The 23977-nt window shown below is 35.4% G+C and overlaps 2 protein-coding genes across 2 annotated transcripts in view; one reads left to right on the top strand and one right to left on the bottom strand.

Moving 5' to 3' along the window:
- The window catches only part of LOC134826070 (basic proline-rich protein-like), a gene marked incomplete at its 3' end in the record, with an annotated part of 72887 nt that overhangs the window by 20590 nt on the left and 28320 nt on the right, over nt 1-23977 (top strand). The gene's annotated exons all lie outside the window — the stretch shown is intronic.
- On the bottom strand, nt 4172-15855 carry LOC134821127 (protein DENND6A-like). The gene is made up of 4 exons (XM_063831795.1): nt 15696-15855; nt 13687-13799; nt 5582-5689; nt 4172-4631 (listed from the first exon to the last, which is right to left on the bottom strand). The coding sequence occupies exons 1-4, from the start codon at nt 15828-15830 to the stop codon at nt 4502-4504; spliced, it is 486 nt and encodes a 161-aa protein (XP_063687865.1). The 5' UTR covers nt 15831-15855; the 3' UTR covers nt 4172-4501.

Here is a 23977-nt window from a genome sequence, read left to right on the forward strand (position 1 = left end):
CACTGCATGTCTAGAACCGATGTTACCAATGTTCCAAAATGTTCCAATTTTGGCACAATAATCCTCCTGAGAATCCACATTTTTGGAACATGGGCACATCGAAGTATTGGCTGGGAAGCCTCAATTCGGTTTTCTAAGATGGATATAGGTAAAAATTAGGCCTAAGAGCCATCAAAACTCAAATAACATTACCCAGGTTCATGGAATGAACGAAAATGAACAAAAATGAATATTGTCCTAAAAATGCTCAGAACGGTTTAAAATTGGTCGGAAAGTGTTTATATTAGTCCTAGGACCACTCAAACAAAGTTTGGGAATCACTGCATGTCTAGAACCGATGTTACCAATGTTCCAAAATGTTCCAATTTTGTCACAATAATTCTCCTGAGAATCCAGATTTTTGGAACATGGGCACATCGAAGTATTGGCTGTATTTAAGTGCTGGGAAGCCTCAATTCGGTTTTCTAAGATGGATATAGGTAAAAACTAGGCCTAAGAGCCATCAAAACTCAAATAACATTACCCAGGTTCATGGAATGAACGAAAATGAACAAAAATGAATATTGTCCTAAAAATGTTCAGAACGGTTTAAAATTGGTCGGAAAGTGATTATATTAGTCCTAGGACCACTCAAACCAAGTTTGGGAATCACTGCATGTCTAGAACCGATGTTACCAATGTTCCAAAATGTTCCAATTTTGGCACAATAATCCTCCTGAGAATCCAGATTTTTGGAACATGGGCACATCGAAGTATTGGCTGTATTTAAGTGCTGGGAAGCCTCAATTCGGTTTTCTAAGATGGATATCGGTAAAAACTAGGCCTAAGAGCCATCAAAACTCAAATAACATTACCCAGGTTCATGGAATGAACGAAAATGAACAAAAATGAATATTATCCTAAAAATACTCAGAACGGTTTAAAATTGGTCGGAAAGTGTTTATATTAGTCCTAGGACCACTCAAACAAAGTTTGGGAATCACTGCATGTCTAGAACCGATGTTACCAATGTTCCAAAATGTTCCAATTTTGGCACAATAATCCTCCTGAGAATCCAGATTTTTGGAACATGGGCACATCGAAGTATTGGCTGTATTTAAGTGCTGGGAAGCCTCAATTCGGTTTTCTAAGATGGATATATGTAAAAACTAGGTCTAAGAGCCATCAAAAGTCAAATAACATTACCCAGGTTCATGGAATGAACGAAAATGAACAAAAATGAAAATTTTCCTTAAAGCGCTCAGAATGGTAAGAAAATGGTGGCAAAGAGTCAATATTTTCGTCCAACAGAGTCTTAAAGTTGCATTCAGAATTATGTACAATTAGCACACGTACCTCCAAGAGAAGGCAGAAATTATTTTATTGGGCAATTATTTTGGTTTTAATAATCCCCCAATATATTGATATAAATTTTTGACATCATTAGCTGTATTTGTTCGTTGAGGGATGAAGGTTGCGGGTGAAAGGGTTGGTTGAGCGAGGTAGGTTGCTGGTGAAGGGGTTGGTTGCGTTAGGTAGGCTGGTGGTGAATGAGTTGGTTGAGGGATGAAGGTTGCTGGTGAAGGGGTTGGTTGAGTGAGGTGGACTGCTGGTGCTTCTTTGAACTGGTAGATAAAGAGGTAGGCTCATCAATTTAGTGAAGGGATTCATTGTCGTTGTAGTTGTTGTGGTTAACAGAGAGGGAAAATGATAACTTAATTATCTATTTATTCTCTTCTTATTCATTAACAAGCTTGCTAAGTTAATCCTATTGCTGATGACCTGATCTGATCTTACGCCTCTACATCCGATCACACCAAATAAGATCGGATAACCTTGCTACGCTCGGATCACCTTATTCAGATCACATCTTTATTTGCTTCCACACATCTATTACATGAAGTGATGTGATACAAATGAAACTGATGTGATCTAAATATAGGGTGTACATTGTGTGACTGTCTGACTGTTTATGGAATCACTGCATGCCCAGAACCGATACGAGGGGTGCAGAATACCGAACAATCTTAACAGTACAGTAAATGAATAGTCTGTTGATTGGCCTTATGACTCTTTCGTAAACTCTTTGGAATTGCTCAGAGCGGTTTGAAATTGGTCGAAAAGTGTTTGTATTGGACCTAAGACCACTCGAATTGGAACATTTTGGAACATTGGTAACATCGGTTCTAGACATGCAGTGATTCCCAAACTTGGTTTGAGTGGTCCTAGGACCAATATAAACACTTTCCGACCAATTTTAAACCGTTCTGAGAATTTTTAGGACAATATCCATTTTTGTTCATTTTCGTTCATTCCATGAACCTGGGTAATATTATTTGACTTTTGATGGCTCTTAGGCCTAGTTTTTACCTATATTCATCTTAGAAAAACGAATTGAGGCTTCCCAGCACTTAAATACAGCCAATACTTCGATGTGCCCATGTTCCAAAAATCTGGATTCTCAGGAGGATTATTGTGCCAAAATTGGAACATTTTGGAACATTGGTAACATCGGTTCTAGACATGCAGTGATTCCCAAACTTGGTTTGAGTGGTCCTAGGACTAATATTAACACTTTCCGACCAATTTTAAACCGTTCTGAGCATTTTTAGGACAATATTCATTTTTGTTCATTTTCGTTCATTCCATGAACCTAGGTAATGTTATTTGAGTTTGTATGGCTCTTAGGCCTAGTTTTTACCTATATCCATCTTAGAAAACCGAATTGAGGCTTCCCAGCACTTAAATACAGCCAATACTTCGATGTGCCCATGTTCCAAAAATCTGGATTCTCAGGAGGATTATTGTGCCAAAATTGGAACATTTTGGAACATTGGTAACATCGGTTCTAGACATGCAGTGATTCCCAAACTTGGTTTGAGTGGTCCTAGGACTAATATAAACACTTTCCGACCAATTTTAAACCGTTCTGAGCATTTTTAGGACAATATTCATTTTTGTTCATTTTCGTTCATTCCATGAACCTGGGTAATGTTATTTGAGTTTTGATGGCTCTTAGGCCTAGTTTTTACCTATATCCATCTTAGAAAACCGAATTGAGGCTTCCCAGCACTTAAATACAGCCAATACTTCGATGTGCCCATGTTCCAAAAATCTGGATTCTCAGGAGGATTATTGTGCCAAAATTGGAACATTTTGGAACATTGGTAACATCGGTTCTAGACATGCAGTGATTCCCAAACTTGGTTTGAGTGGTCCTAGGACTAATATAAACACTTTCCGACCAATTTTAAACCGTTCTGAGCATTTTTAGGACAATATTCATTTTTGTTCATTTTAGTTCATTCCATGAACCTGGGTAATGTTATTTGAGTTTTGATGGCTCTTAGGCCTAGTTTTTACCTATATCCATCTTAGAAAACCGAATTGAGGCTTCCCAGCACTTAAATACAGCCAATACTTCGATGTGCCCATGTTCCAAAAATCTGGATTCTCAGGAGGATTATTGTGCCAAAATTGGAACATTTTGGAACATTGGTAACATCGGTTCTAGACATGCAGTGATTCCCAAACTTGGTTTGAGTGGTCCTAGGACTAATATAAACACTTTCCGACCAATTTTAAACCGTTCTGAGCATTTTTAGGACAATATTCATTTTTGTTCATTTTCGTTCATTCCATGAACCTGGGTAATGTTATGCTACTTTCGATGGCCCCTAGACCTAGCTTGCAAATATATCCATCATTTACAATTATTTTTGGCACTATTTAGAGCTCATTAGGGCAAATAAATGCATGGCACAATTTTGGCACATGTTCCAAAAATGTTCCAAAAATGTTCCAAAAATCTGGATTCATCAACTCCCAACAGCAATTCAGAAGAGAACTGTGCCAGAGAGTTTAGATTAAGTAGGTTGGCACTACAACTTCTGATCAAAGAACCCAGCAAACACCAAATTGTTCCGCTGGTACTTATGGTTATTCTTAGGGGTCGTTCACATATTACGTAATTATTTTTTGGAACATTTTTACCCCCCCCCCCCCCCCTCCGTAATCAGTTTTACACATAGCTATTGTGTCAAAATTACATTAGCGTAATAATTTGGAAACCCCCCCCCCCCCCCCCCTCAGCTGATTACGTAATATGTGAACGACCCCTTACGCCGGTTTGTAAAGCAGGCCTTGTTAGTGACTGGGAAAAATTGAATTTTCACAATATAAAACACCGATCTGAACAAAATATCAACAATTATATAAAAAAGAATACAGAGGAACAATACTCTAGTATACCCCATGATTGATTAAAATAACACATGCAGATTGTATCGGTAGCATAGCACCCCAGCATATCCACATAAAACATTACAAAGCGTCCGCAAAAACAACTCTGGGAACTCTATATCAGGAGATTCAATACAAATAAAACGATACAAAACACGAAATACTTCAACTAAACGGCGTTATCGGGTGAAGGTGGCGTTAAAATTAGTCTTTGATGAAAGCTGATATTTAAATAGTTGTCATTTGTGTGTATGGCCACTGCAAACAGCCAAGTGTCCGGCTATAAGTTAAATGCAGGCTTGAGTGTGCTCTGTAAGTCAGCAGGCACAACCTCCAGTAGTGTATCAATGTGATTCTTTAGGTGGTCTTGTAATTCTGGGTTACTGCCAAGTCTCTGCAACGCATCGTGCCTGGGTAAAATATTTGACGTTATTAATTCGACAAAAGTCATATTTTACACATGATATTAAATTTATCGTAGAAAGATAACACTAATTTAGCGCGGATTGAAGTTTACACAGATGATTTAAGCTTTTGATGGCAGCAGTGTAATGCAGCAGTGTAATGCAGCAGTGTAATGCAGCAGTGTAATGCAGCAGTGTAATGCAGCAGTGTAATGCAGCTCAAGTGAAGATCGTTTACTCTCAGTTTAACACATTAGTACGTGATAATGCCACACAAGAAAGATGGGCGTGCCGCGTGCTTCCATTAAGCTATCTAACTTCGTTACTAGGACGCATCAATCAGCTAATTGTAACACCATCGGAAAAGAAAGTTGTGCCAACACAGCTGTTTCTTTATTTTCGCCGATGTAAAAAGAGTGTCTCATTAATTTAGAGCTGGGCGCTTCCAATAAAGTGTAATTAATTTCTGCAATAATTAATTAATTAAGAGCTGGGTGCTTCCGATAAAGTGTAATTAATTTCTGTACTAATTTAGTCTTGTTGCGTTGTGTAACAGCTGGAAGTTGTGCAGATATTGCAAATTATACGTTTACAAGTGTTAGTATAACAGTGAGCAGGAGAACATGATATTGTCACAGTTTCGGTACATTCAATAATACGATTATCGAACAGGAGATATAATCAGTATCGAAGAATGCAAGCCACACAATATTAAGGATAGAATGATTCAATTTCTACAAAGGGGTATCACGGGCAAAGGCCATGATTTACTCCAGATTTTCTTGCAAAATGCCAGAAAAACCGGACCAGTTTATTACTATACTGAGAGCTATCTTCCTGGTTCAGCTAAATTGCGGACTTTCAGCCGCGCGTCAACATAATTAAATCGAGCCTCTCATCTTCCACCAGCTAATTTTATTAAACATCACAAAAAGCGGTAACTTGAACTCAGGTACCTGTCTCGTATCCAAAGTAACATATCCACTATCTCAACTTCGTGTCTATCAGTCTTCCAGCTGTACAGATCCGCCTCACTAAGCTGCTGAACGTGTAACAACTCCAACCTGAGAGAACAGAAACAATTATAGAATATAAGAACAATATAGAACAATACAAGAACATTTATAGAATATAGTCTGGTAGTAGTTGAGTGGTAGATGCTCTCCAATCAGCTGAAACGCCTGCTACATTAGTCGCGGCAATCAGTGTACAATAATTTAGGATCTGACCACTACTGACTAATAAAGACAACCCCCCCCCCCCCCCCCCCCCGGCCACCCTGCCCCTACAAATAACGACCATCTTACATGTGATTTACAACTGATTCTCAGATCATATTGTGTAATGTGAATAATATCTTGCTTGGCTGGATTGAATTGACTGGTAGTGGTAGTGGCACGTGCTATACAACACATGTAGTCATGTGTAACTGAGTGTGTAATGAGAGATCAGATTTGTAGAGATAGGGGAGGTTGTAAACTGCAAGCCAGTCATTCCAACACCAACCACACGATGTTACGTAGTGTGTAATGTGTGTGTTTAATGTGCACAATGAACATTGTGTGTGTATTATACAATAGATCAAATGGATGTAGTTCCTGATACATGCACTGTAAACAAGGATGTTTACTGTTTGCGTTTAGTGCGGAATGTAGTGTGAAGTGTTTGTACAATGGAACCATGATGGAATGTGGAGGTATGCTGGAATGTTGCGTGTTTTATGGGTCACACCAGCTGCACTGATATCATAAACTTGCTACGAGCTCAACCTCAGCCTACACTGGGACATTATTAATTAATACACCTGCAGCTGGACCACTACACTCACTGGCCACAGTATGAAATTAATGTAAGCTTGCGACTCATTGTTGCTGTAATACAGTAATACATTACACATGTTCACGTACCTCAGAATACATTAATACGCCACAATAGGAGCGGGAAAGAGTGCTAAAACATTCCTTAGTTTGATCTTCCCAGTCGTGCGGATCTAGAGAATGGTCAACTTAAAGAATCACACATTTTACGTCGGCCAGTGCAGCAATCCACCGAATATTTTAATGACGGAAGATTTACCGCAGATCCGTTACACACAGGATCTAGGATATCACTGAGATTCCAGCCAAATTCCTTTGTTCCACCTTTGCGCTATCACAAGAACAATGCTAGAAACTACTGGAATATGTGGTAATTCTACGAAACACAAAGAGCAAGATGAGCGGGTGGAATGTAAGGTGCCAGTTTGTGCTTTAATCACAACCTGGCTCAGGAGCATGTCCAGGGGCTAGGAAATGAGCGTTAATGATAAAATGTGAGTGAAACAAGTGCACATTTTTACTGATCGTAGATTATGCCTTACGCCTAATATTCCCTAATCACCATCGACTGACGGAAACATGATCATCAAAAGCGAACTGAGACTAACTTTCTACTTTAAAATATAGAATAATGTCACATAAAACCTAGAGTGACATGTGCTCTGCCAGCCAAGCTGTACTATTCTGTTAGTATAATAATACTCGATTGGTGCATATTATGTGGGTATGCGGGTATGACGTTATAAGATGAAAGCTATTCTACTCAGAATGACAGCTGCGTTGCCAGCCAAACGAAGCTGCTTTGCTATTGTGATAATTTCAACATATGCTAACTTAGCTATATTATAATGAGCCCATTTCTCAGTCAATCAAATTCTGTTCGAGTCTCTTCTTTGGCAAAATGGGTCGATGTTTTCCCTTTTTTTGTGCATTGTGTGTGCTGTTAATGAGATTAGAGACGCTGGGGGGGATGCAACGTCAATTAATGTCAATTAATGTCAATTAATGTCAATTAATGTCAATTAATGTCAATTAATGTCAATTAATGTCAATTAATGTCAATTAATGTCAATTAATGTCAATTAATGTCAATTAATGTCAATTAATGTCAATTAATGTCGATGTCAGTTTTGCAAAATTTTGGAATACTGACATTAATTGACACGATATTTTTCGACCAAAGATTATGTAGTTCTACCATATTTTTAGCACTTTAGAACGTTTATATCATCAATTTATTCACTACTATCACATATGGAAATGTGAAATGTGAAAAAATTCAGATCATTAAACAATAAAACTAAAATAATACGGTTTTCCGAAATTTAATTTTCTTAAATGGGCGTGGCCATCCAAGGGCGTGGTTCTCAACATCATCAGAACTTAAAACCCACATTAAACGAAATGCCTTCATGACATTTATATTTGAATAACGAATCTTAAACAGCTAGCATTACTCCTTCATACTAAAAAAGCCGATTCTAGATATTTTACCTGTATAAGAAACCAATAAAATATGGGTGTGGCCGGTGGGGACCGAAGATGGAAGAGTTTGAAACTGAAATTTTTGTTTGGTGGTCTTTGAACCTAAGGATCAACAGATAAGAACATACTCATAATTATTCAAGGACATTTTGTTTTTTGAACCGGTCTAACTTACATAGACGTGAATATCTTGAATATTTATCGAATAATGATAATCTCAAATTTCAAGACAAATTAATGTCAATTAATGTCAATTAATGTCAATTAATGTCAATTAATGTCAATTAATGTCAATTAATGTCAATTAATGTCAATTAATGTCAATTAATGTCAATTAATGTCAATGTCAGTTTGGGGTTTTTATGGAATACTGACATTAATTGACGTTGCATCCCCCCGAGACGCTAGATTAAATCAATTTCAATTAATTTGTAATCCGTTTTCACATAAGAACTTCGACTTAATATTGTCAGTTTAATTTCAGACATAATTTTTGTTATAACCAGTTACATTTTCGCAGCGGTAAATTATGACAGATTTGGCTCGAAGTGAATGCAGTTCCTGTGGTCAAAAAGGATCAGATTTAAAAAGATGTCAAGCTTGTGGTAATACTGTGGAACCTGTAAATCAGTGAGATATTGCAGCGTTGTCTGTCAGAAGCGTGATTGGGGTAACCATAAGAAAAGTTGCAGCGTTTTGAAGGTATATCCCATCTACGAAAAGGACTGTGCAATTAATACCAATATTTGAGTATTAGTTACCTCACGAGTGAAGTTATAGGACACAGAAAGAAAGCAATTGGAAATTCAGTCTAAACAAATGAGAACATGATCGTGAAGATTCAAACTTCTTTGGGCCTGCAAGATTTAGCCGTCTATAATGAATCTGGGGGGGTGTAACCCAAAAAAACCCAAAAAAACCCAAAAAAACCCAATCCCAGTATTACCTTTTTCAGGGTAGGAGTTGGGTTTTTTTGGGTTTTTTACAAATTTTTCATTTGAAGGAAATAAAATCATGTAGGCACCTAGCAAAACAATTATCAGTACAACATCACTGTTGTGGTTCATCACTACAACATCACAATAGATATAATCGCTTAAATATCACCCAAAAGCAGTATTTTATTCACTGATGTGCTCAGAAGAAGTTGGCCATCCAGATATGATATCAGCCATATGTAATGCTCACTTCGATGGCCATGGCAAATTGAGTTAGTAGGGACGCAACTCACTGATGACCCCAACCCTGACCGCAACCGGTACGAGTTCTTCTCACCTTCACGATCTCTGTTTCCGTTTTCCTGATCATCCGCTGAACGAGAAACCATGCTCTATCTCCAACTGAAAGAATCTTACAGTTACCATCAGCTGCATGATCGCATGTGATATTAAGTGATATCTTCGCTTGTTTATGGCCCTGGAGTCGCTAAAATCTTGACTGGGATGGCATTCGATCTCGCCCTCCATTGAGGCAAACCTCAACAGCCGTATCATGATGCAGAGCATCACAATACACAGTTACTATTTTCGCCCATTCCTTTGATGAGTCAATATCCTCCACTTCCTCTTCTTCATCATCTGTTTCCGCTTCGTCACTCTCTGCTCCGTCAGAAGATGTTTGGAAAGCTTCTCCTTCAAAGCTATAGTGTTCTTGAAGGAGTTCTCTACCCCTTGACTCTTGAGACTCCCTTCTTCATAGCTTGTAACAATCTTGGGATTGAAGTATCTTTACCTCTAAATGGTTTCTGCTTTCGGATGCGGTATAACAAGCTTGTTGCGAGGGTGGGCAACTGTTACAGGGATCAAACTTTTGCCGAGTGCATCAAGCTCGAGGGAACGCAAACGGTTTGATTTGCCCATGCCAACCAACATATCCTTAGACCACAGATTAGTTCTAATGCCTGCAAGGAGGCCTATGCGCAGGAAAGCATAAAGTTTGCTCGCAGGCATCGGATGTAAACAGCCGGGGCATAAAGTGTTGATAACTGTTGTCAGCTGTTACACTGAGAATGTACAGCATCAGACCCTCGACTGTAATAATCGCATCGTCAAAATTTTACAAGTAGGCAGGTGGTCTTTCAATGGTTGTGTGAAGCTTAGGTGGCCCAAGGCGTCACCGCTGGATAGAAGCTGGGTGGAAGCCCTGGTCTGATGTGAGCCTCCCAGAACTTTGAAAAGGGGTATCCTGCTGGTGCCCTCTTCCAGACACTCATCGGACAGCATGATGAAAGCCACTACCTCCGCGTGCTGAAGACTGGATACTGGACAGGGGGTCCAGGCTAAAGGCAGGACGATCTACGGGAGACATTGAGCCCCGGTAGTTCAATAATTTGATCTATTGACTCCTTAACTCTTGGTCTACAAGAGGCTTTGAGACTCGTAAATCTTTACTGTGGATTGCACAGTAGCTAAAGAGGTGTTGGCTGTTACCCTGTTCAATCTAGTCTACTATGACCCAGCTAGACTGGACCACACTCTGGTGGTCAGGATACGGCTCCCTATGCCCGGGGTACCGGCTAACGAGGTAGTCAGGGGAAGGGTTAGTCCCCGCTAAAGTGTAGCTCTGTTCTCACTCTAACCTCCTTATGCTTTGGGATAAAATCGGAAAGTCCCACACTGGAGCAGGTGACGATTGGGTAAGGATTACAACTGATGCTGTTGGGTAGAAAAAGGAAGTGTCACATTTATCTTGTATAGCATATTATGTTCGTGCAATTACATGCTCAAGATACCCAAGATATTATGGTGAGAGTTAAAGATGGCTATTGTTCAAGCGGATGCCCTTAACCTTTTAGTGGCGCAAGAGTTAAGAACACAATCCACTGCCAATGTGCAGGGGACTGCACAGGATTGTGAGCCAACTGAAAAGTCAAGATGAAGTTTATCAACAGCTTAAGGGTTAAAGCCCCTTATTTTTCTAGTGGAAGTGGTTGCCGGGGTAATTACGCTGCTATTACAGAAGCTGATGACTCGGTCTCCACATCACGACAACCTATTTCTACAGAAAGTCAAACAAGAAAACATCAAAAAAATATGAACATCAATTGTATTGTATCATGTAAAAGGACTGCTAAGGTTAGCACATTTAACATAAGAACAGCCAGAGAACAGCACAAACGCATCGAACTTGCAGAACTATTTTCTCGAAGCAAGCTGCACATCCTTGGCCTGCAAGAATCGAACATCGGGTAGTGCATGCTGATTGCTGAGAATACCAGAATAGAAAAGATGAACAAAGGGATTCATCCAGTGATATCATCTGCGTGGAGAAACGCAGCTGGCGCTTCTAATGGGAGAGTAGGAATCATCTTGACGAGGACAGCAGCGCATATGAGGCTATAAGTCTTATAAAATTATAAAATCTTACAGCGCAAGGATCCTCACCATGTCTCTTAATGGAAAGCCCAGGCTCACTGTCATCACATGCTACAGTCCTACAGAAGCCTCATCTGATGAGGAGGCATGAAATCTTTTTTGTCTAAAACCAAGCATCTTACAGTTAATTTAGTAGGAGAGGAGCCACACACAATAATTTCTAAGGACGGACATGCCTTAGAAGAAGTTGAGGATTTTAGTACAACGGAGCACGACTTTAGGTTACGCAAGGCCAAGGCATGGGCTGCCTACCACAAAATGTAGGCTATATGGAGGTCCAATTTGCGCCGAGATTTAAAGATCCGTCTGTTCAAGTTACGGTTGAATCAATCTTCCTGTATGGAACGAGAACGTGGACAATAACAGAATCTTTGAAGAAAAGAATAGACGGATGTTACAGTAGAATGCTTCGGATGGCCCTAAACGTGGACTGGAGAGGACATCGCACCAACAAGGAGGTCTTTGGATCACTCCCAAGAGTTATTTCGAAGATACAGGCCAGAAGAATGAGGTTGGCTGGGCACATCCAGCGACATGATGACCTGGCAGCACACCAACTTCTCCTTTGGGAACCTAGGGAGGGGTAGACCACCGCTCACCTTCGTCGATAACCTAATAAGTGACACTGGATTAAGAACACTAGGGAGATTAAGGAGCTTATGGCGGACAGAAAGCTTTGGAGACACATCATCGAGACTCGGACTCTGAAGCCGCCTTAAGTCAAGTAATTTAAGTCATGTGCTTTGACTTGCCCTTGACCTTCGTCATAGCCTCCTTTCATGACAGGAGAACACATTTGCCACGTTTGGCACATTTCCACTTTGTGCATTTATATATGGATTATATCTCGATGAACGAGACATCCTGTTTGCTATCGTGATAACATACTATCAATATAGACACACTTATATAATACTATGTAAACTATCTATTAAGTTAAGACATGAGAACAACACGTAGGTAAGACTCAGTGGGAAATAATTCACATTCAATACAATTAATGAAATGGCTAGAATTTTGTTTAAATTTTGTTTAAAAAACCCAAAAAAACCCAAAAAAACCCAATCCCAGTATTACCTTTTCTTGGGTAGGAGTTGGGTTTTTTTGGGTTACACCCCCCCCCCCCTGAATCTAAAGAGTACTATGCTCACATTCCAACATCTGACAAAAACCACCAAGTGATAAATGACAGGATCCTGAGAGAAGGTTTAAGGGGGCCGGGGGGGTCTTCATCAAAATTCTCTCGAAATTGACTTTATAGTTGTTTCTGGTAGAAGGGAGTGATATCTACCAGCTGCTTTTGGTCCCATGGAAAAATATTGTTCCTAGCCGAAATTATTGCCGGTCTAAGGTCAGCGCTTATGTGTATTTGTATTGCGCGAGCGATTTTCAATCGCAAATTCTAAAAATCGAGTCTAAAAATCTATCTTCTCCTACATTTTTTGAGCAATCACCCTGAAACTTTCAGGATATGTTCTAGGGACCATTTAGAAGATTTGATCGAGCCAAAATTTTGAGATAGGCCTTTAAAAATTTTTTATTCAATTTTGAAAATCTTGGACCAGAAAAAATCGTAAAAAAACGAGGTCCAAGATTTTCAAAATTGAATAAAAAAATTTTAAAGGCCTATCTCAAAATTTTGGCTCGATCAAATCTTCTAAATGGTCCCTAGAACATATCCTAAAAGTTTCAGGGTGATTGCTCAAAAAATGTAGGAGAAGATAGATTTTTAGACTCGATTTTCAGAATTTGCGATTGAAAATCGCTCGCGCAATACAATTACACATAAGCGCTGACCTTAGACCAGCGATAATTTCGGCTAGGAACAATATTTTTCCATGGGACCAAAAGCAGCTGGTATATATCACTCCCCTCTACCAGAAACAACTATAAAGTCAATTTCGAGAGAATTTTGATGAAGACCCCCCCGGCCCCCTTAACATGTGTTAGACTACACCCCCAACTCAAGAAACTGTACTTCAAAGCTCACCTCAATCCTGACTTCTCTCTTAATGTGTACCTAAACTGCACACATAACATTAATAGTTGGTGACTACTAATTGTTTAAGCAGAGATTTTGAAGTCACTTTAGATAAAAACCTTTGTTTGTAAGTTCACTGATGTACACATTTTAACGGTATAACAATTATTAGTTTTTAAATTAATAAGATTCAACAGTCTTAATTTGTTTCTGTCTTAAAGATTGTTTTCAGAGTAAGTTCGGGCACACTGTGATGGTTGCTGAACCACCCAATATCAACACAAAATGTAATTTACAAACACAAAATCTCAGTCCAACAAAACTTAATATAAAACTTAATAATATAAACTTATAAACTTAATATAAACTTAATATAAACTTAATACAAAAGTATTCGCACTGACCTCTGGTTAGCCTCAGTTCGTTTGCTCTGAAACCACAGCTCAAAGTTGGGAGATTTTATAAACTTTCTGTAAAGCTCCTTCCAACTCCCTCGCAGTCCTTTCAGCTCTGCGCTCTGTAGAATACAAAGATTACCTTGGCTGAACAGTGAACTTCTATTTGAGCCAGACACCGGAACATGGTAGAATGTTCCAGAATATCTACTTTACAGGTGTAATGAGATGGTTCTTGAAGGTAGAGGTCTACACTCTACAGCAGTAATTGCCTCAGCTCCAGTGAAACATGATACTACTCTTTTATTCAAATTTCTGATTGTTTCTGAATAGACTCAGTGAAGACAGATTCTAATGGAAATAAATAGCTGAATAACGTATCGACATTTCTACGTCATACTCATATTCTGAAATAGTATTAATTCAATTATAACGATCAATATTCACATTAAAAATTTGACGACGAAATTTATTTCAAACAAAATATATAACTGTAAAATAGTTATCAACCGTAAATAGTTTTTAACGAAATCGGAGCAAATATGAACATAAAACTGACAAAATTTATCAAATAGGGCTCATCTGGAAATTAACGAATAGCGTGACGTTATACAGGAGATAAAAGATTAAAAGAGATAAAGAATTAAACGAGAATATTACTATTTACACGTCACTCAACTAAAAACTGTGTTAGATTGTTCAACTCTGTTTTATCGTTGAGTGTTGGTTTATTTTCAACTAAAAATCGGGCTTCTTTAATCTTTCTGTTGATGAGTGATGTTCCTCTATCTACGATTTGAAGTTTAAGTTTTGGGGGGCCTTTGTGCTGAGGGTGACTTTCCCTGTAGTGCTTTGCTAGTGGCTTATCTTCGTAAGATTTTGCTGTTGGATTTGCCGCACTACGGTAATGCTCGTCGAACCTGCACTTGATCGGTCTGTATGTTTCCCCACCATAGTTCTCGGTACAATTGTCTACTTCGCAAGTGATGTGGTAGACGGTATTAGTTGTGGTGCATTCTCCATCGGTTAAAGCTGCGCATGTTCTGCAGTTTGATGTTGTACAGGATTTCTTGTCAAGGGGTCTGGAGTCTGTAAGGAGATCCTTCAGTTTCCGTCCAGGTTTCTCGACAATTTTGATGGGGAGTCCACTATGTCTGACAGCATCTCTGTATTTGCGACTAGTAGCTTCGTTGACATAGGGTAGTTTGAGAATCGCTCCGTCTTGGTCTTTGTTCTGTACGTTCTTTTATCTCCTGTATAACGTCACGCTATTCGTTAATTTCCAGATGAGCCCTATTTGATAAATTTTGTCAGTTTTATGTTCATATTTGCTCCGATTTCGTTAAAAACTATTTACGGTTGATAACTATTTTACAGTTATATATTTTGTTTGAAATAAATTTCGTCGTCAAATTTTTAATGTGAATATTGATCGTTATAATTGAATTAATACTATTTCAGAATATGAGTATGACGTAGAAATGTCGATACGTTATTCAGCTATTTATTTCCATTAGAATCTGTCTTCACTGAGTCTATTCAGAAACAATCAGAAATTTGAATAAAAGAACTATCAAATCATGAGACTCAAAAACACTACACGAATCCACCAGATGATACTACTCTGTAAATGTGCAGAGCAACTTTTACAAGAGGAAACTCTTGCCGCCATTTTAGCACACTGTAATATCTCATTACAGCAATGAGTACATTACACTACAGAGGTAGTGCTTGGTCATGTGGCAAGGGAGTAGGGCATCTTTCACAATTGTTGGATCACCAATGATATTTTTCAATAGGATCGGTCTAGGAATTATAGAAATTCCCTCACATGTTTGTTACTTTACCACAAGTTGGGTTATTGTAAATTTTAATGTTTTTTATTATTCACATCGTTAAACTCGTTTAAAAGAAAAGTTTTTCCCACTATTACTACTATTCCGTGTGTGGTCACTGTATAGTTAAAAACCACAATTATTGTTATTAGTTATAATATACAGTTCATAGTTATACCATACCTTGAAGTTTGAGTCGTTGAGGGAGTTAATAAAAGCTTCCTGTTGGAACTGCTGCAGTAAGGGAGGCTGTCTGAAGGGGTTGAGTTGTTTCTGTAAGGGCATCAAACTGCTAATGTACTGTTCCAGAGGTATCATCAGAGTGTGTGTCAACTCTGTCAAATACCTGAAAAGATAACACACATCAATTAACAATACAGTAATTACTTGCTGTTGAGGAATCTTACCATAGTCATTTGTCATTGCTAGGTGACGTCACAGAAAACACAACATAGGAACGAGAACTGAGTTCTCATTACACATTGCTCTATAATATAATATACTACAATACTACGTCTTGTATTGTGTCTAATTACAGTTGAAATCTACACAGTCAATAATTGCAGTGTACTAGGACGTATTACTAATGAACTGTATTACTTAATACTCCAATGAATAGGATATATTATATATTACAGTGCAAGTAGTAGCTAGTTCATCATTGACTCGGTATATATAATTACCAAGTTAATGATGAACTAGCTAACACTGTAATGATATTAAGTGTACAAACAAAATACCGTGGTACATATCTCAAGAGGGGTGGAGCTTATCACTAGGCCATCATTACACTTGGACAACAAGCATACACTTAGAAGCTTAGTCAATGTTCTGTGTTATAAGCGAGGAGGAGGAGGTTTATTGCAAAGCTAAACTGTGTTGTAAAAAACAAACACAAACAAAAAAACAAACACAAAACACAACACAAAAAAACAAACAAAACAAAACAACACAAAAAAAAACAAAAAAAAACACACAAAAACAAATCAAAAAAAACAACACAAAAAAAAAAAACAAACAAAAAACACAACAAAAACAAAACAAAAACAAAACAAAAAACAAATAAAAAAAAAAAAAAAAACACACAAACAAAACAACCTCCTCTAACTCTAACTTTCCTAATTAATCAACATAATAAAATCACTATATATCTCAATCTTATTAAACCAATATACTCACAATAATAAACAAAAAAAAAAAAAACAAAACCACACAACAACACAAACCAAAAAAACAAACAAAAAAAAAAAACCAAAAAAAACAAAACAAAAAAACACCATAAAAACACCAAACAAAACCAAAACAACAACAAAACAAACAAAACAACAAACAAACCAAATCAACAAAAAACAAAACAAAAATAACAACAAAACAAAAAAAAAACAAAATCACTATAACAAACATAAAAAATACACCAAATTTATTACAATCTAACACTATTCTAATACTTACTAAATTTATCATATCTTAAAAAACACTCTATTTAATATCTAAAAAAAAAAAAAATCAAAAAATATCTAACAACCTATAACACAAAAAAAAAACAAAAAAATAACACAAAACCCCCACAAAAATAATACTTTCCTCTTACTCACATAACTAAATGATTATTTTATTTATAATTATTCATTTTAAATTTTCTATACTATTTATTTTTTTTTTTTTTTTTTTATTTTTTTTTATATTCTACTATTTATAATCTTATACACTTATTCTTACTACTTATCTTATTTACTACTTAACTTATTTTTCATCTTCTTACTTTCTACTCTTACTTTATTATATTACTCTATTATCTCTTATTTACTCTTCAAACATTTATCTCTCTTTAGCTTTATCATATAATAACTATTCATCTCTATTTATTAGCTCTTTATACTTCTTATTTCATATTTCAATCACATCAAATATTTAATCTATCTTATATCTCTTATTTTAATTCTATTACTTTTTATCTCATATATACTTTACTCTCTTACTTCTCTACTCTTTACTTCTTACTCTCTATCTTTATTCCTTTATTCCTACTCCTACTCTATTAACTCTTTAACTCTTATACTCTCTCGCTCACTTCTCTATCTTCTTATCTCTTATTTTATTTACTCTTATTTATTTATTCTTAATTCTGATATCTTACTCTTATAAATTCTATTCTTCTTTTACTCTTCATTATTCTCTATTTTATGTCTATTTATCTTACTTATCTCTTATCTTTACTTTTATATCTACCTTACTTCTATTTTACTTCTTAATTCTTACTTCTTATCACCAGAGTTAGTGTAGGGATGAAGCGTAGATATAGTTTAGTTTCCTGCTGTTGAGTGAGATGAGGTTGTTCAATGTGCCTCGATACTTGTCTAGCTTGGATCAAAGTTATATGAACTGGGACTAAGTGCTGAGCGAGGGGTCATCTATGTAACAGTTCAATACGTAGTTTATAATATATACTGAGGTGGAAGAAGAAGAGGAGCGACGAGGAGGAGATTGCGGGGTTGATATTTTTACACTCTGGAGTAGCGGGTTTTACTTTTTGTTGGTGTTATGGTCTAATGGTTGTGCTGAAAAAGTTTAAAATAGATGTAATTTTAATTTAGCATTGTAACAATCTTTATAATCCCATTTTATATATGTTGAGAAAGAAGTACTGAACGTAATAATCTTAAATAGACTATATTAATATTGATTATTTCAGTATAAAATACGATTATTAAGAAAATAAAATACATTAAAAATCAGAATTGGCCCTAGTTTTAAAATATATTTACACACCCTCGACTATAAACAAATTGGTACATTTTTATAATCTAATAGATCGAAATCATAGATAATAATAATAGCAAAATCGTGCATAGTTAATCTTAAATTAAATCTATAATAAAAATAGTGAATGCGAAAAGAAATGATAAAATTTACGACAGGATAAATTACAAGTTTTGTAGGAGTCATAGTTTGCAACTCAATAGGTAACAAATCAGTTTGTACAGATTTGTCAGAAGTCGTTTGAACTCTAAAATTCGATTCACTTTAGATAAGATGGACATGGAAACGCATCAACAAATCCAGTTTAGCGTAGAGAAAATCTTGTTTTGTAGAGAGGAATATTGTATGCAGAGACTATCAGCCAGGTCAGCAGTGTTGATCGTAAGTACCTTGGATGTAGGTTAGTAAGAAGCTTTCTTCCAAGATAAAAAAAATTCAGAAACAACAATTTTCTTAGTATCATTAAAGAAAAAATATTATATAAATATATACTAGCACGAACTTTAGACAGATATCTTAGGGATTGTGTAGCAAGAGCGTGAAGAAAGTTATATATATATTTATAACAAAATAGTCGCAAAGAATCCGTGTGATAAGGATGAGAGCTAGACGTAAGTTAGCACAATTGCCTTGAATTCCTTGGCTTGGATAGCAATTTATGCAACTTCGGTCGTTTATACTAATGAAGTAGTATTATGATTTTTTGGGGTCAGCTTTCAACAACAATATCATATAATTAATATCCAATATGCAGATAAACTATCGAATAATATATAATATATATATAAATATAATAAATTATAATTATTAAATATAATTTTAAATATATAAAATATATTATAAACCTTTTATATAAAATTAATTTATATATAATTTTTTTCTTATAAAAATTGTTTATATATAACTTTAACAAATCGAAGTAGTAATATAAAAAATTCATATTGATAATTAACTATCTCCACATCACCAAATTAAATATACTAACCAAACAAATTAATGAATCAAAAACTAAAATTTTCAATGGTTTTTGATTTTTGCCTTTCGAAGGCTATATGTCGAAGTTTGTAAATCTTGTCAAATTACTAAATTTATATTTCTTTCTATTTTAAATCATTAAAATGTTTGAAAATATGATCTGTTGGGTCTACCAATTTCTTTCATATTTCCATACTTCAACAGTAAAACTAATGCTAGTTGGGTGTGCGGAGTTAAATACTATAGGATATGGAGCATTTTAGCGCAGTTATCAACACTTGTTAATGGAGTCAAAACGAGCATAAATGTCTGGTTTCCTGAAGATTTGGGATAAAGTGGAGTTATTATGACAAAATGTTGCCGCTGACACACATTATTATGAAGGATTCTCTGGAGCGGCAGCTTTGCAGTTGTACAGCCAGTACTGGGGTAACAAGGGCTGTAAAATTTCATTTTGGTGTATATAAATTCTTTCAAAACTACAAATTTTATACATATCTCTAACATTATCTCTTAATCAATCTTTAATAATTAGATCAAATTTCAACTTTATCCTATAAATTTTCATATTTAACCAATAATTAACATAATTTCTCCAATTAATTTTTTTAATAAATAAAGTGACAAAATCATACAATTACATAACCCATTAGTAATTTATCAAAATTCTATATCAAATATCGATCTTATTCGATTTTCTTTTATCTATCAGAAATCTCGCATCATCTGATATCCATTCTATTGGTAGAGACAATTTATGGTCAAAAGGCAGGTTGCGACGAGGAAGTGAAATGATAAACTATTTAGGTGGCGTACAGAGCGCCCAGCCAAGATATAGATTGTAAAAATGTGAAGCAATATTGAAAGATATTGAGGTTTCAAATAGATAGATTGTTTCGTCAATGTTTTTCTAATTTGAGGGCGTATTGAATACAAATACCTCTGCTTTAACTGATGTCGTCGTACAGCAACAGTTTTTAGCAAGTCAAGAATTACTGGTGTTTTTGCGTGTCAATGATGCCAGCTCATCATCGATGCCCATTTGGAGAATTCCATCTTTTCCCCCCTCTTCACTAAGATATAAAGTAGGCGTTGGTCCATACAATATTCGACACATGTGCACTAGGCCCTTGTAGCATTTTGCCAGCTTAAGTATACTCATGAATCTGTTCCTGACTGTGAAGTGTTATAATGGACATGAGTTCAGTGCGTTGAGATGACATAGGGGCCATGAGACCTATAAATGGTCCTTTGGGTTTAGCAGGCTTCTGCCACGCCTCAAAAGATTGGTTAATGAGGCAATTAAAAAGTTATAAATTAGGATATTTAATATTAAAACTTTACAACTACAAGGCGTAAAAAGTACAAGAATGGTTAAAAAGACCTTCAAATCTCACTTTAGGGCATTCAGTAAATCATCTCATTCAGTTAGCTAAACTTCATACTTATGCTATTACTATATGAAGTCATTTCCTTGGATTTAACAATATTATTATGTAAACAGTATTTTTTTTTTTATTTTTTTTTTTTTTTTTTTTTTTTTTTTTTTATATTAATCAGCCTACAACTGATTGTTGAGCTCAGACACAATAACAGATTCACAACACCTCATCGCTACTTCCTCTTCCTTTTTTTAAATTTTAAGGCTTCACTCGTCTGTCAGTGTCTATACCTTTCATCCTTCACTAGAACAAGTTGTTCAGTTTACATAATATTAATATATAAACTATAATTACATAATGTCTAAATTGTTATCCTTTGTCAAACAGCGACTAGGCATGTGAACAATATTAAAATCAGAATAAATCAAAGATTGCAATGTTATGAATGAACGTGTGTGTTTGTTAAATTAAACAATACCCTACTAACCATAGCAACAGACACAGGTAACTGAGGACGGGGTGGCGACTCAAACTTCCTCCTCCCGAGCAAACCTACTTTTAGGTCAGCATTGTCAGCTAGAGAACACTGTTTCTCCTACAATACTTGCGTTTCATGTAGGAGGAGAAAGAAATGCATGCATCTATCTATTCTTGCTGAATGGGCATATTTCATGTTATTCGCAGTAGAGTTAATTCTTATAATTTAAAGGTTCGAGACAAATTTGTTGAATAATTCAATCAGTGATAAACCTGTGAGATGTAATAAGGAATATTTTTCAATTTCAAGATTTATTAACATTATGAGAAACGTAATGAAAATATTGTAAAATAAGATGAAGTTTGAAATTGTTGAGATGGAATACCATTATGCATCTTAAGGTTACATCAATAAAAAATTCCAAATAGACAAAAAACAATGTAAGATATATATAACAAAACGAGCAACCTTCAATTCAAGATCAGTCGTCAAATACAACAGCTTTTAAAACTTCTCATTATTCTCTTCAAAAAAACGTTACATCAATATCAAAAAAAGATCAAAATACCCATTTATATGTAAAAATATGGGCATTTTAAATATGGGTCACTCGCATAACTTAACTTATTTATTGTTAGAAGTTTGAGGGTCATCGACTTTCAGACAAAGTATCCTGATTCACGTAACTTTATCTATATGCTAAATTGGTAATTGTTTTAAATTGTGTAAAGGGATTAAAAGTTATATGCAATTAGTCATAAGACTAAGGTTGAGTAACTATTCAAATTAACTAACTTATTCTATAATAAGTCTTTAACTAAACCTATAATACTTAGATATTTCAAATCGATTTATGTCTGCGCAATTTTATAAAAGCTGATATATTTAAAATGGATGCTTTAAGAAAACTATTAACTTTGTTTAAAAACTTGCACCTTTACCCAAATATAAATCATAATTACACAATATTGTACCTCATTAATATACAGATTCTAAGCAAAATGCTACAATGAACTAATTAATTTCAAAATATTATAGGTATGATCAAAGGAATGTATCTAGTACGATTATATTATATAATCAAAGTGCTATAAAATTTGCGGCCTTACAAGATTATGTTTCGTCAAGTTGAATTCTATAACAGTAAAAATTAGCAGTAATTACAACCGTTACAGTGCAGCTAGATTTAATACAACTATCACTATCATTTCATAATTTCATTCGTACGAAATTATCTTATAATCTAATGAAGCGAATAATTTGTGTTGAGGATGAGTTGCACAAAAACATCAGAATGAACTAGCATTTTGTAACAATCTTGAATTATTGAATGCAAATTTCGTAATGCCCATAAAAAGCGACGAAATAATTATCGACGAAAGTAGCATTTGACGAAAATAATCTTTAATAAGGAATCTCAAGGATCTGGATCTCCTGTAACAATGAGAATCAACATTCATTTCCAATCACTCTTATCGTCTACATACTACGATTATACATTGTGTTAACTAATTAAATGCTATAAGTTTTAATTATTCTAAAGCTTAGAATATAATGCCCCAGTTGGCCAACACATGTTAGTTTTCATTACAAATTATCTTTGAGGTCAGCCCCATGCTTTACGGTATAAGTGCTTGATATTGCACAGCACTGGAGATAGTATCTTCCAGGAACTGAGCACGAACTTTACCAATGCCATGGTGGTGAGAAACATTCTCCATTTCGCCAAGTGATTCTTTCTGAGCAGACGTCTTCTAGCTGGTGTAATTCCAGAGGGTTAGGTAGATCCCCAGCATAGAATAAAGTAATATCGCATAGGTAGTGTCATCACATTGAGTACCTGAGATTGAAAAAAAAAAAAAAACAAAAATAAAATAAACATACGGTCATTTCTTACTCTGTTCTTCGCATACAAGACTTAGACCCCCCTTGGTACGTTTTTAATTAGGTCACTCACACGATCCCATGGTACAGATGTTTCAAAGTTTCATGCAAATATCATAGTTATCCAAGATCTTGTGGTAAGAATAGAAAATGTTATGAAGATAGCCATTTTAACGTTTGCTTCTACAGTAGGGATTCCGCCTATGTGCTAGCAATGCTATATACTGTAGACTTTCTTGGTACATATCATGTGGGCCTCAAAAAATCAATGTAATGAGCCAATACATTTAGTATTAAAACTCATAGAGCGTTACTATAAAATCAAACACATCATATCCATAACAACTAAAAATATAAAACCATCCCTCAACTAATTTTTTTTATTTCTTTATACTAATAACACTACACTCATCTTTACACAAAACAACAAATCAAACAATATCCATCAAAAAACTCCAATTCCACAACCTCCCTCAAATTATTTAACATTCTATTAAACAAACCACTACCACATACCCCCAATATAACAACCTCCTACACCCAACATCCCATTTTATTCACCAACTCATTCCAATCCATAAAAAACAAACTAAAAAAAAAAAAAAAAAAATAAAAAAATAAAAAAAAATAAAAAAAAAAAAAAAAAAAAAAAAAAAAAAAAAATAAAAAAAAAAAAAAAAAAAAAAAAAAAAAAAAAAAAACCAAATCTCAACCCAAACATTCCCATACAACCTTAACCACTCAAAAAAAAAAATTAAACTATTCCACACTCTACCAACATCACTTATCAATCCATACTATCATAAAAAATTAATAACCAAATATCAACATCCTAACATATATCATTTTATTTTTTTTTTCCCACCTAAAACTTCACCACCATCCAATCAACAAATACCACACCTCTCCACACAACAATTAAAAAAATTTCCTCACCCTCATCCCTCATAAACACAATTACATATCCACAATACATTAATCCTAAA

The sequence above is a fragment of the Bolinopsis microptera genome, chromosome 1 (genome assembly GCF_026151205.1).
Source record: "Bolinopsis microptera isolate Bmic1 chromosome 1, MBARI_Bmic_1.0, whole genome shotgun sequence".
NCBI classification, from domain to species: domain Eukaryota; kingdom Metazoa; phylum Ctenophora; class Tentaculata; order Lobata; family Bolinopsidae; genus Bolinopsis; species Bolinopsis microptera.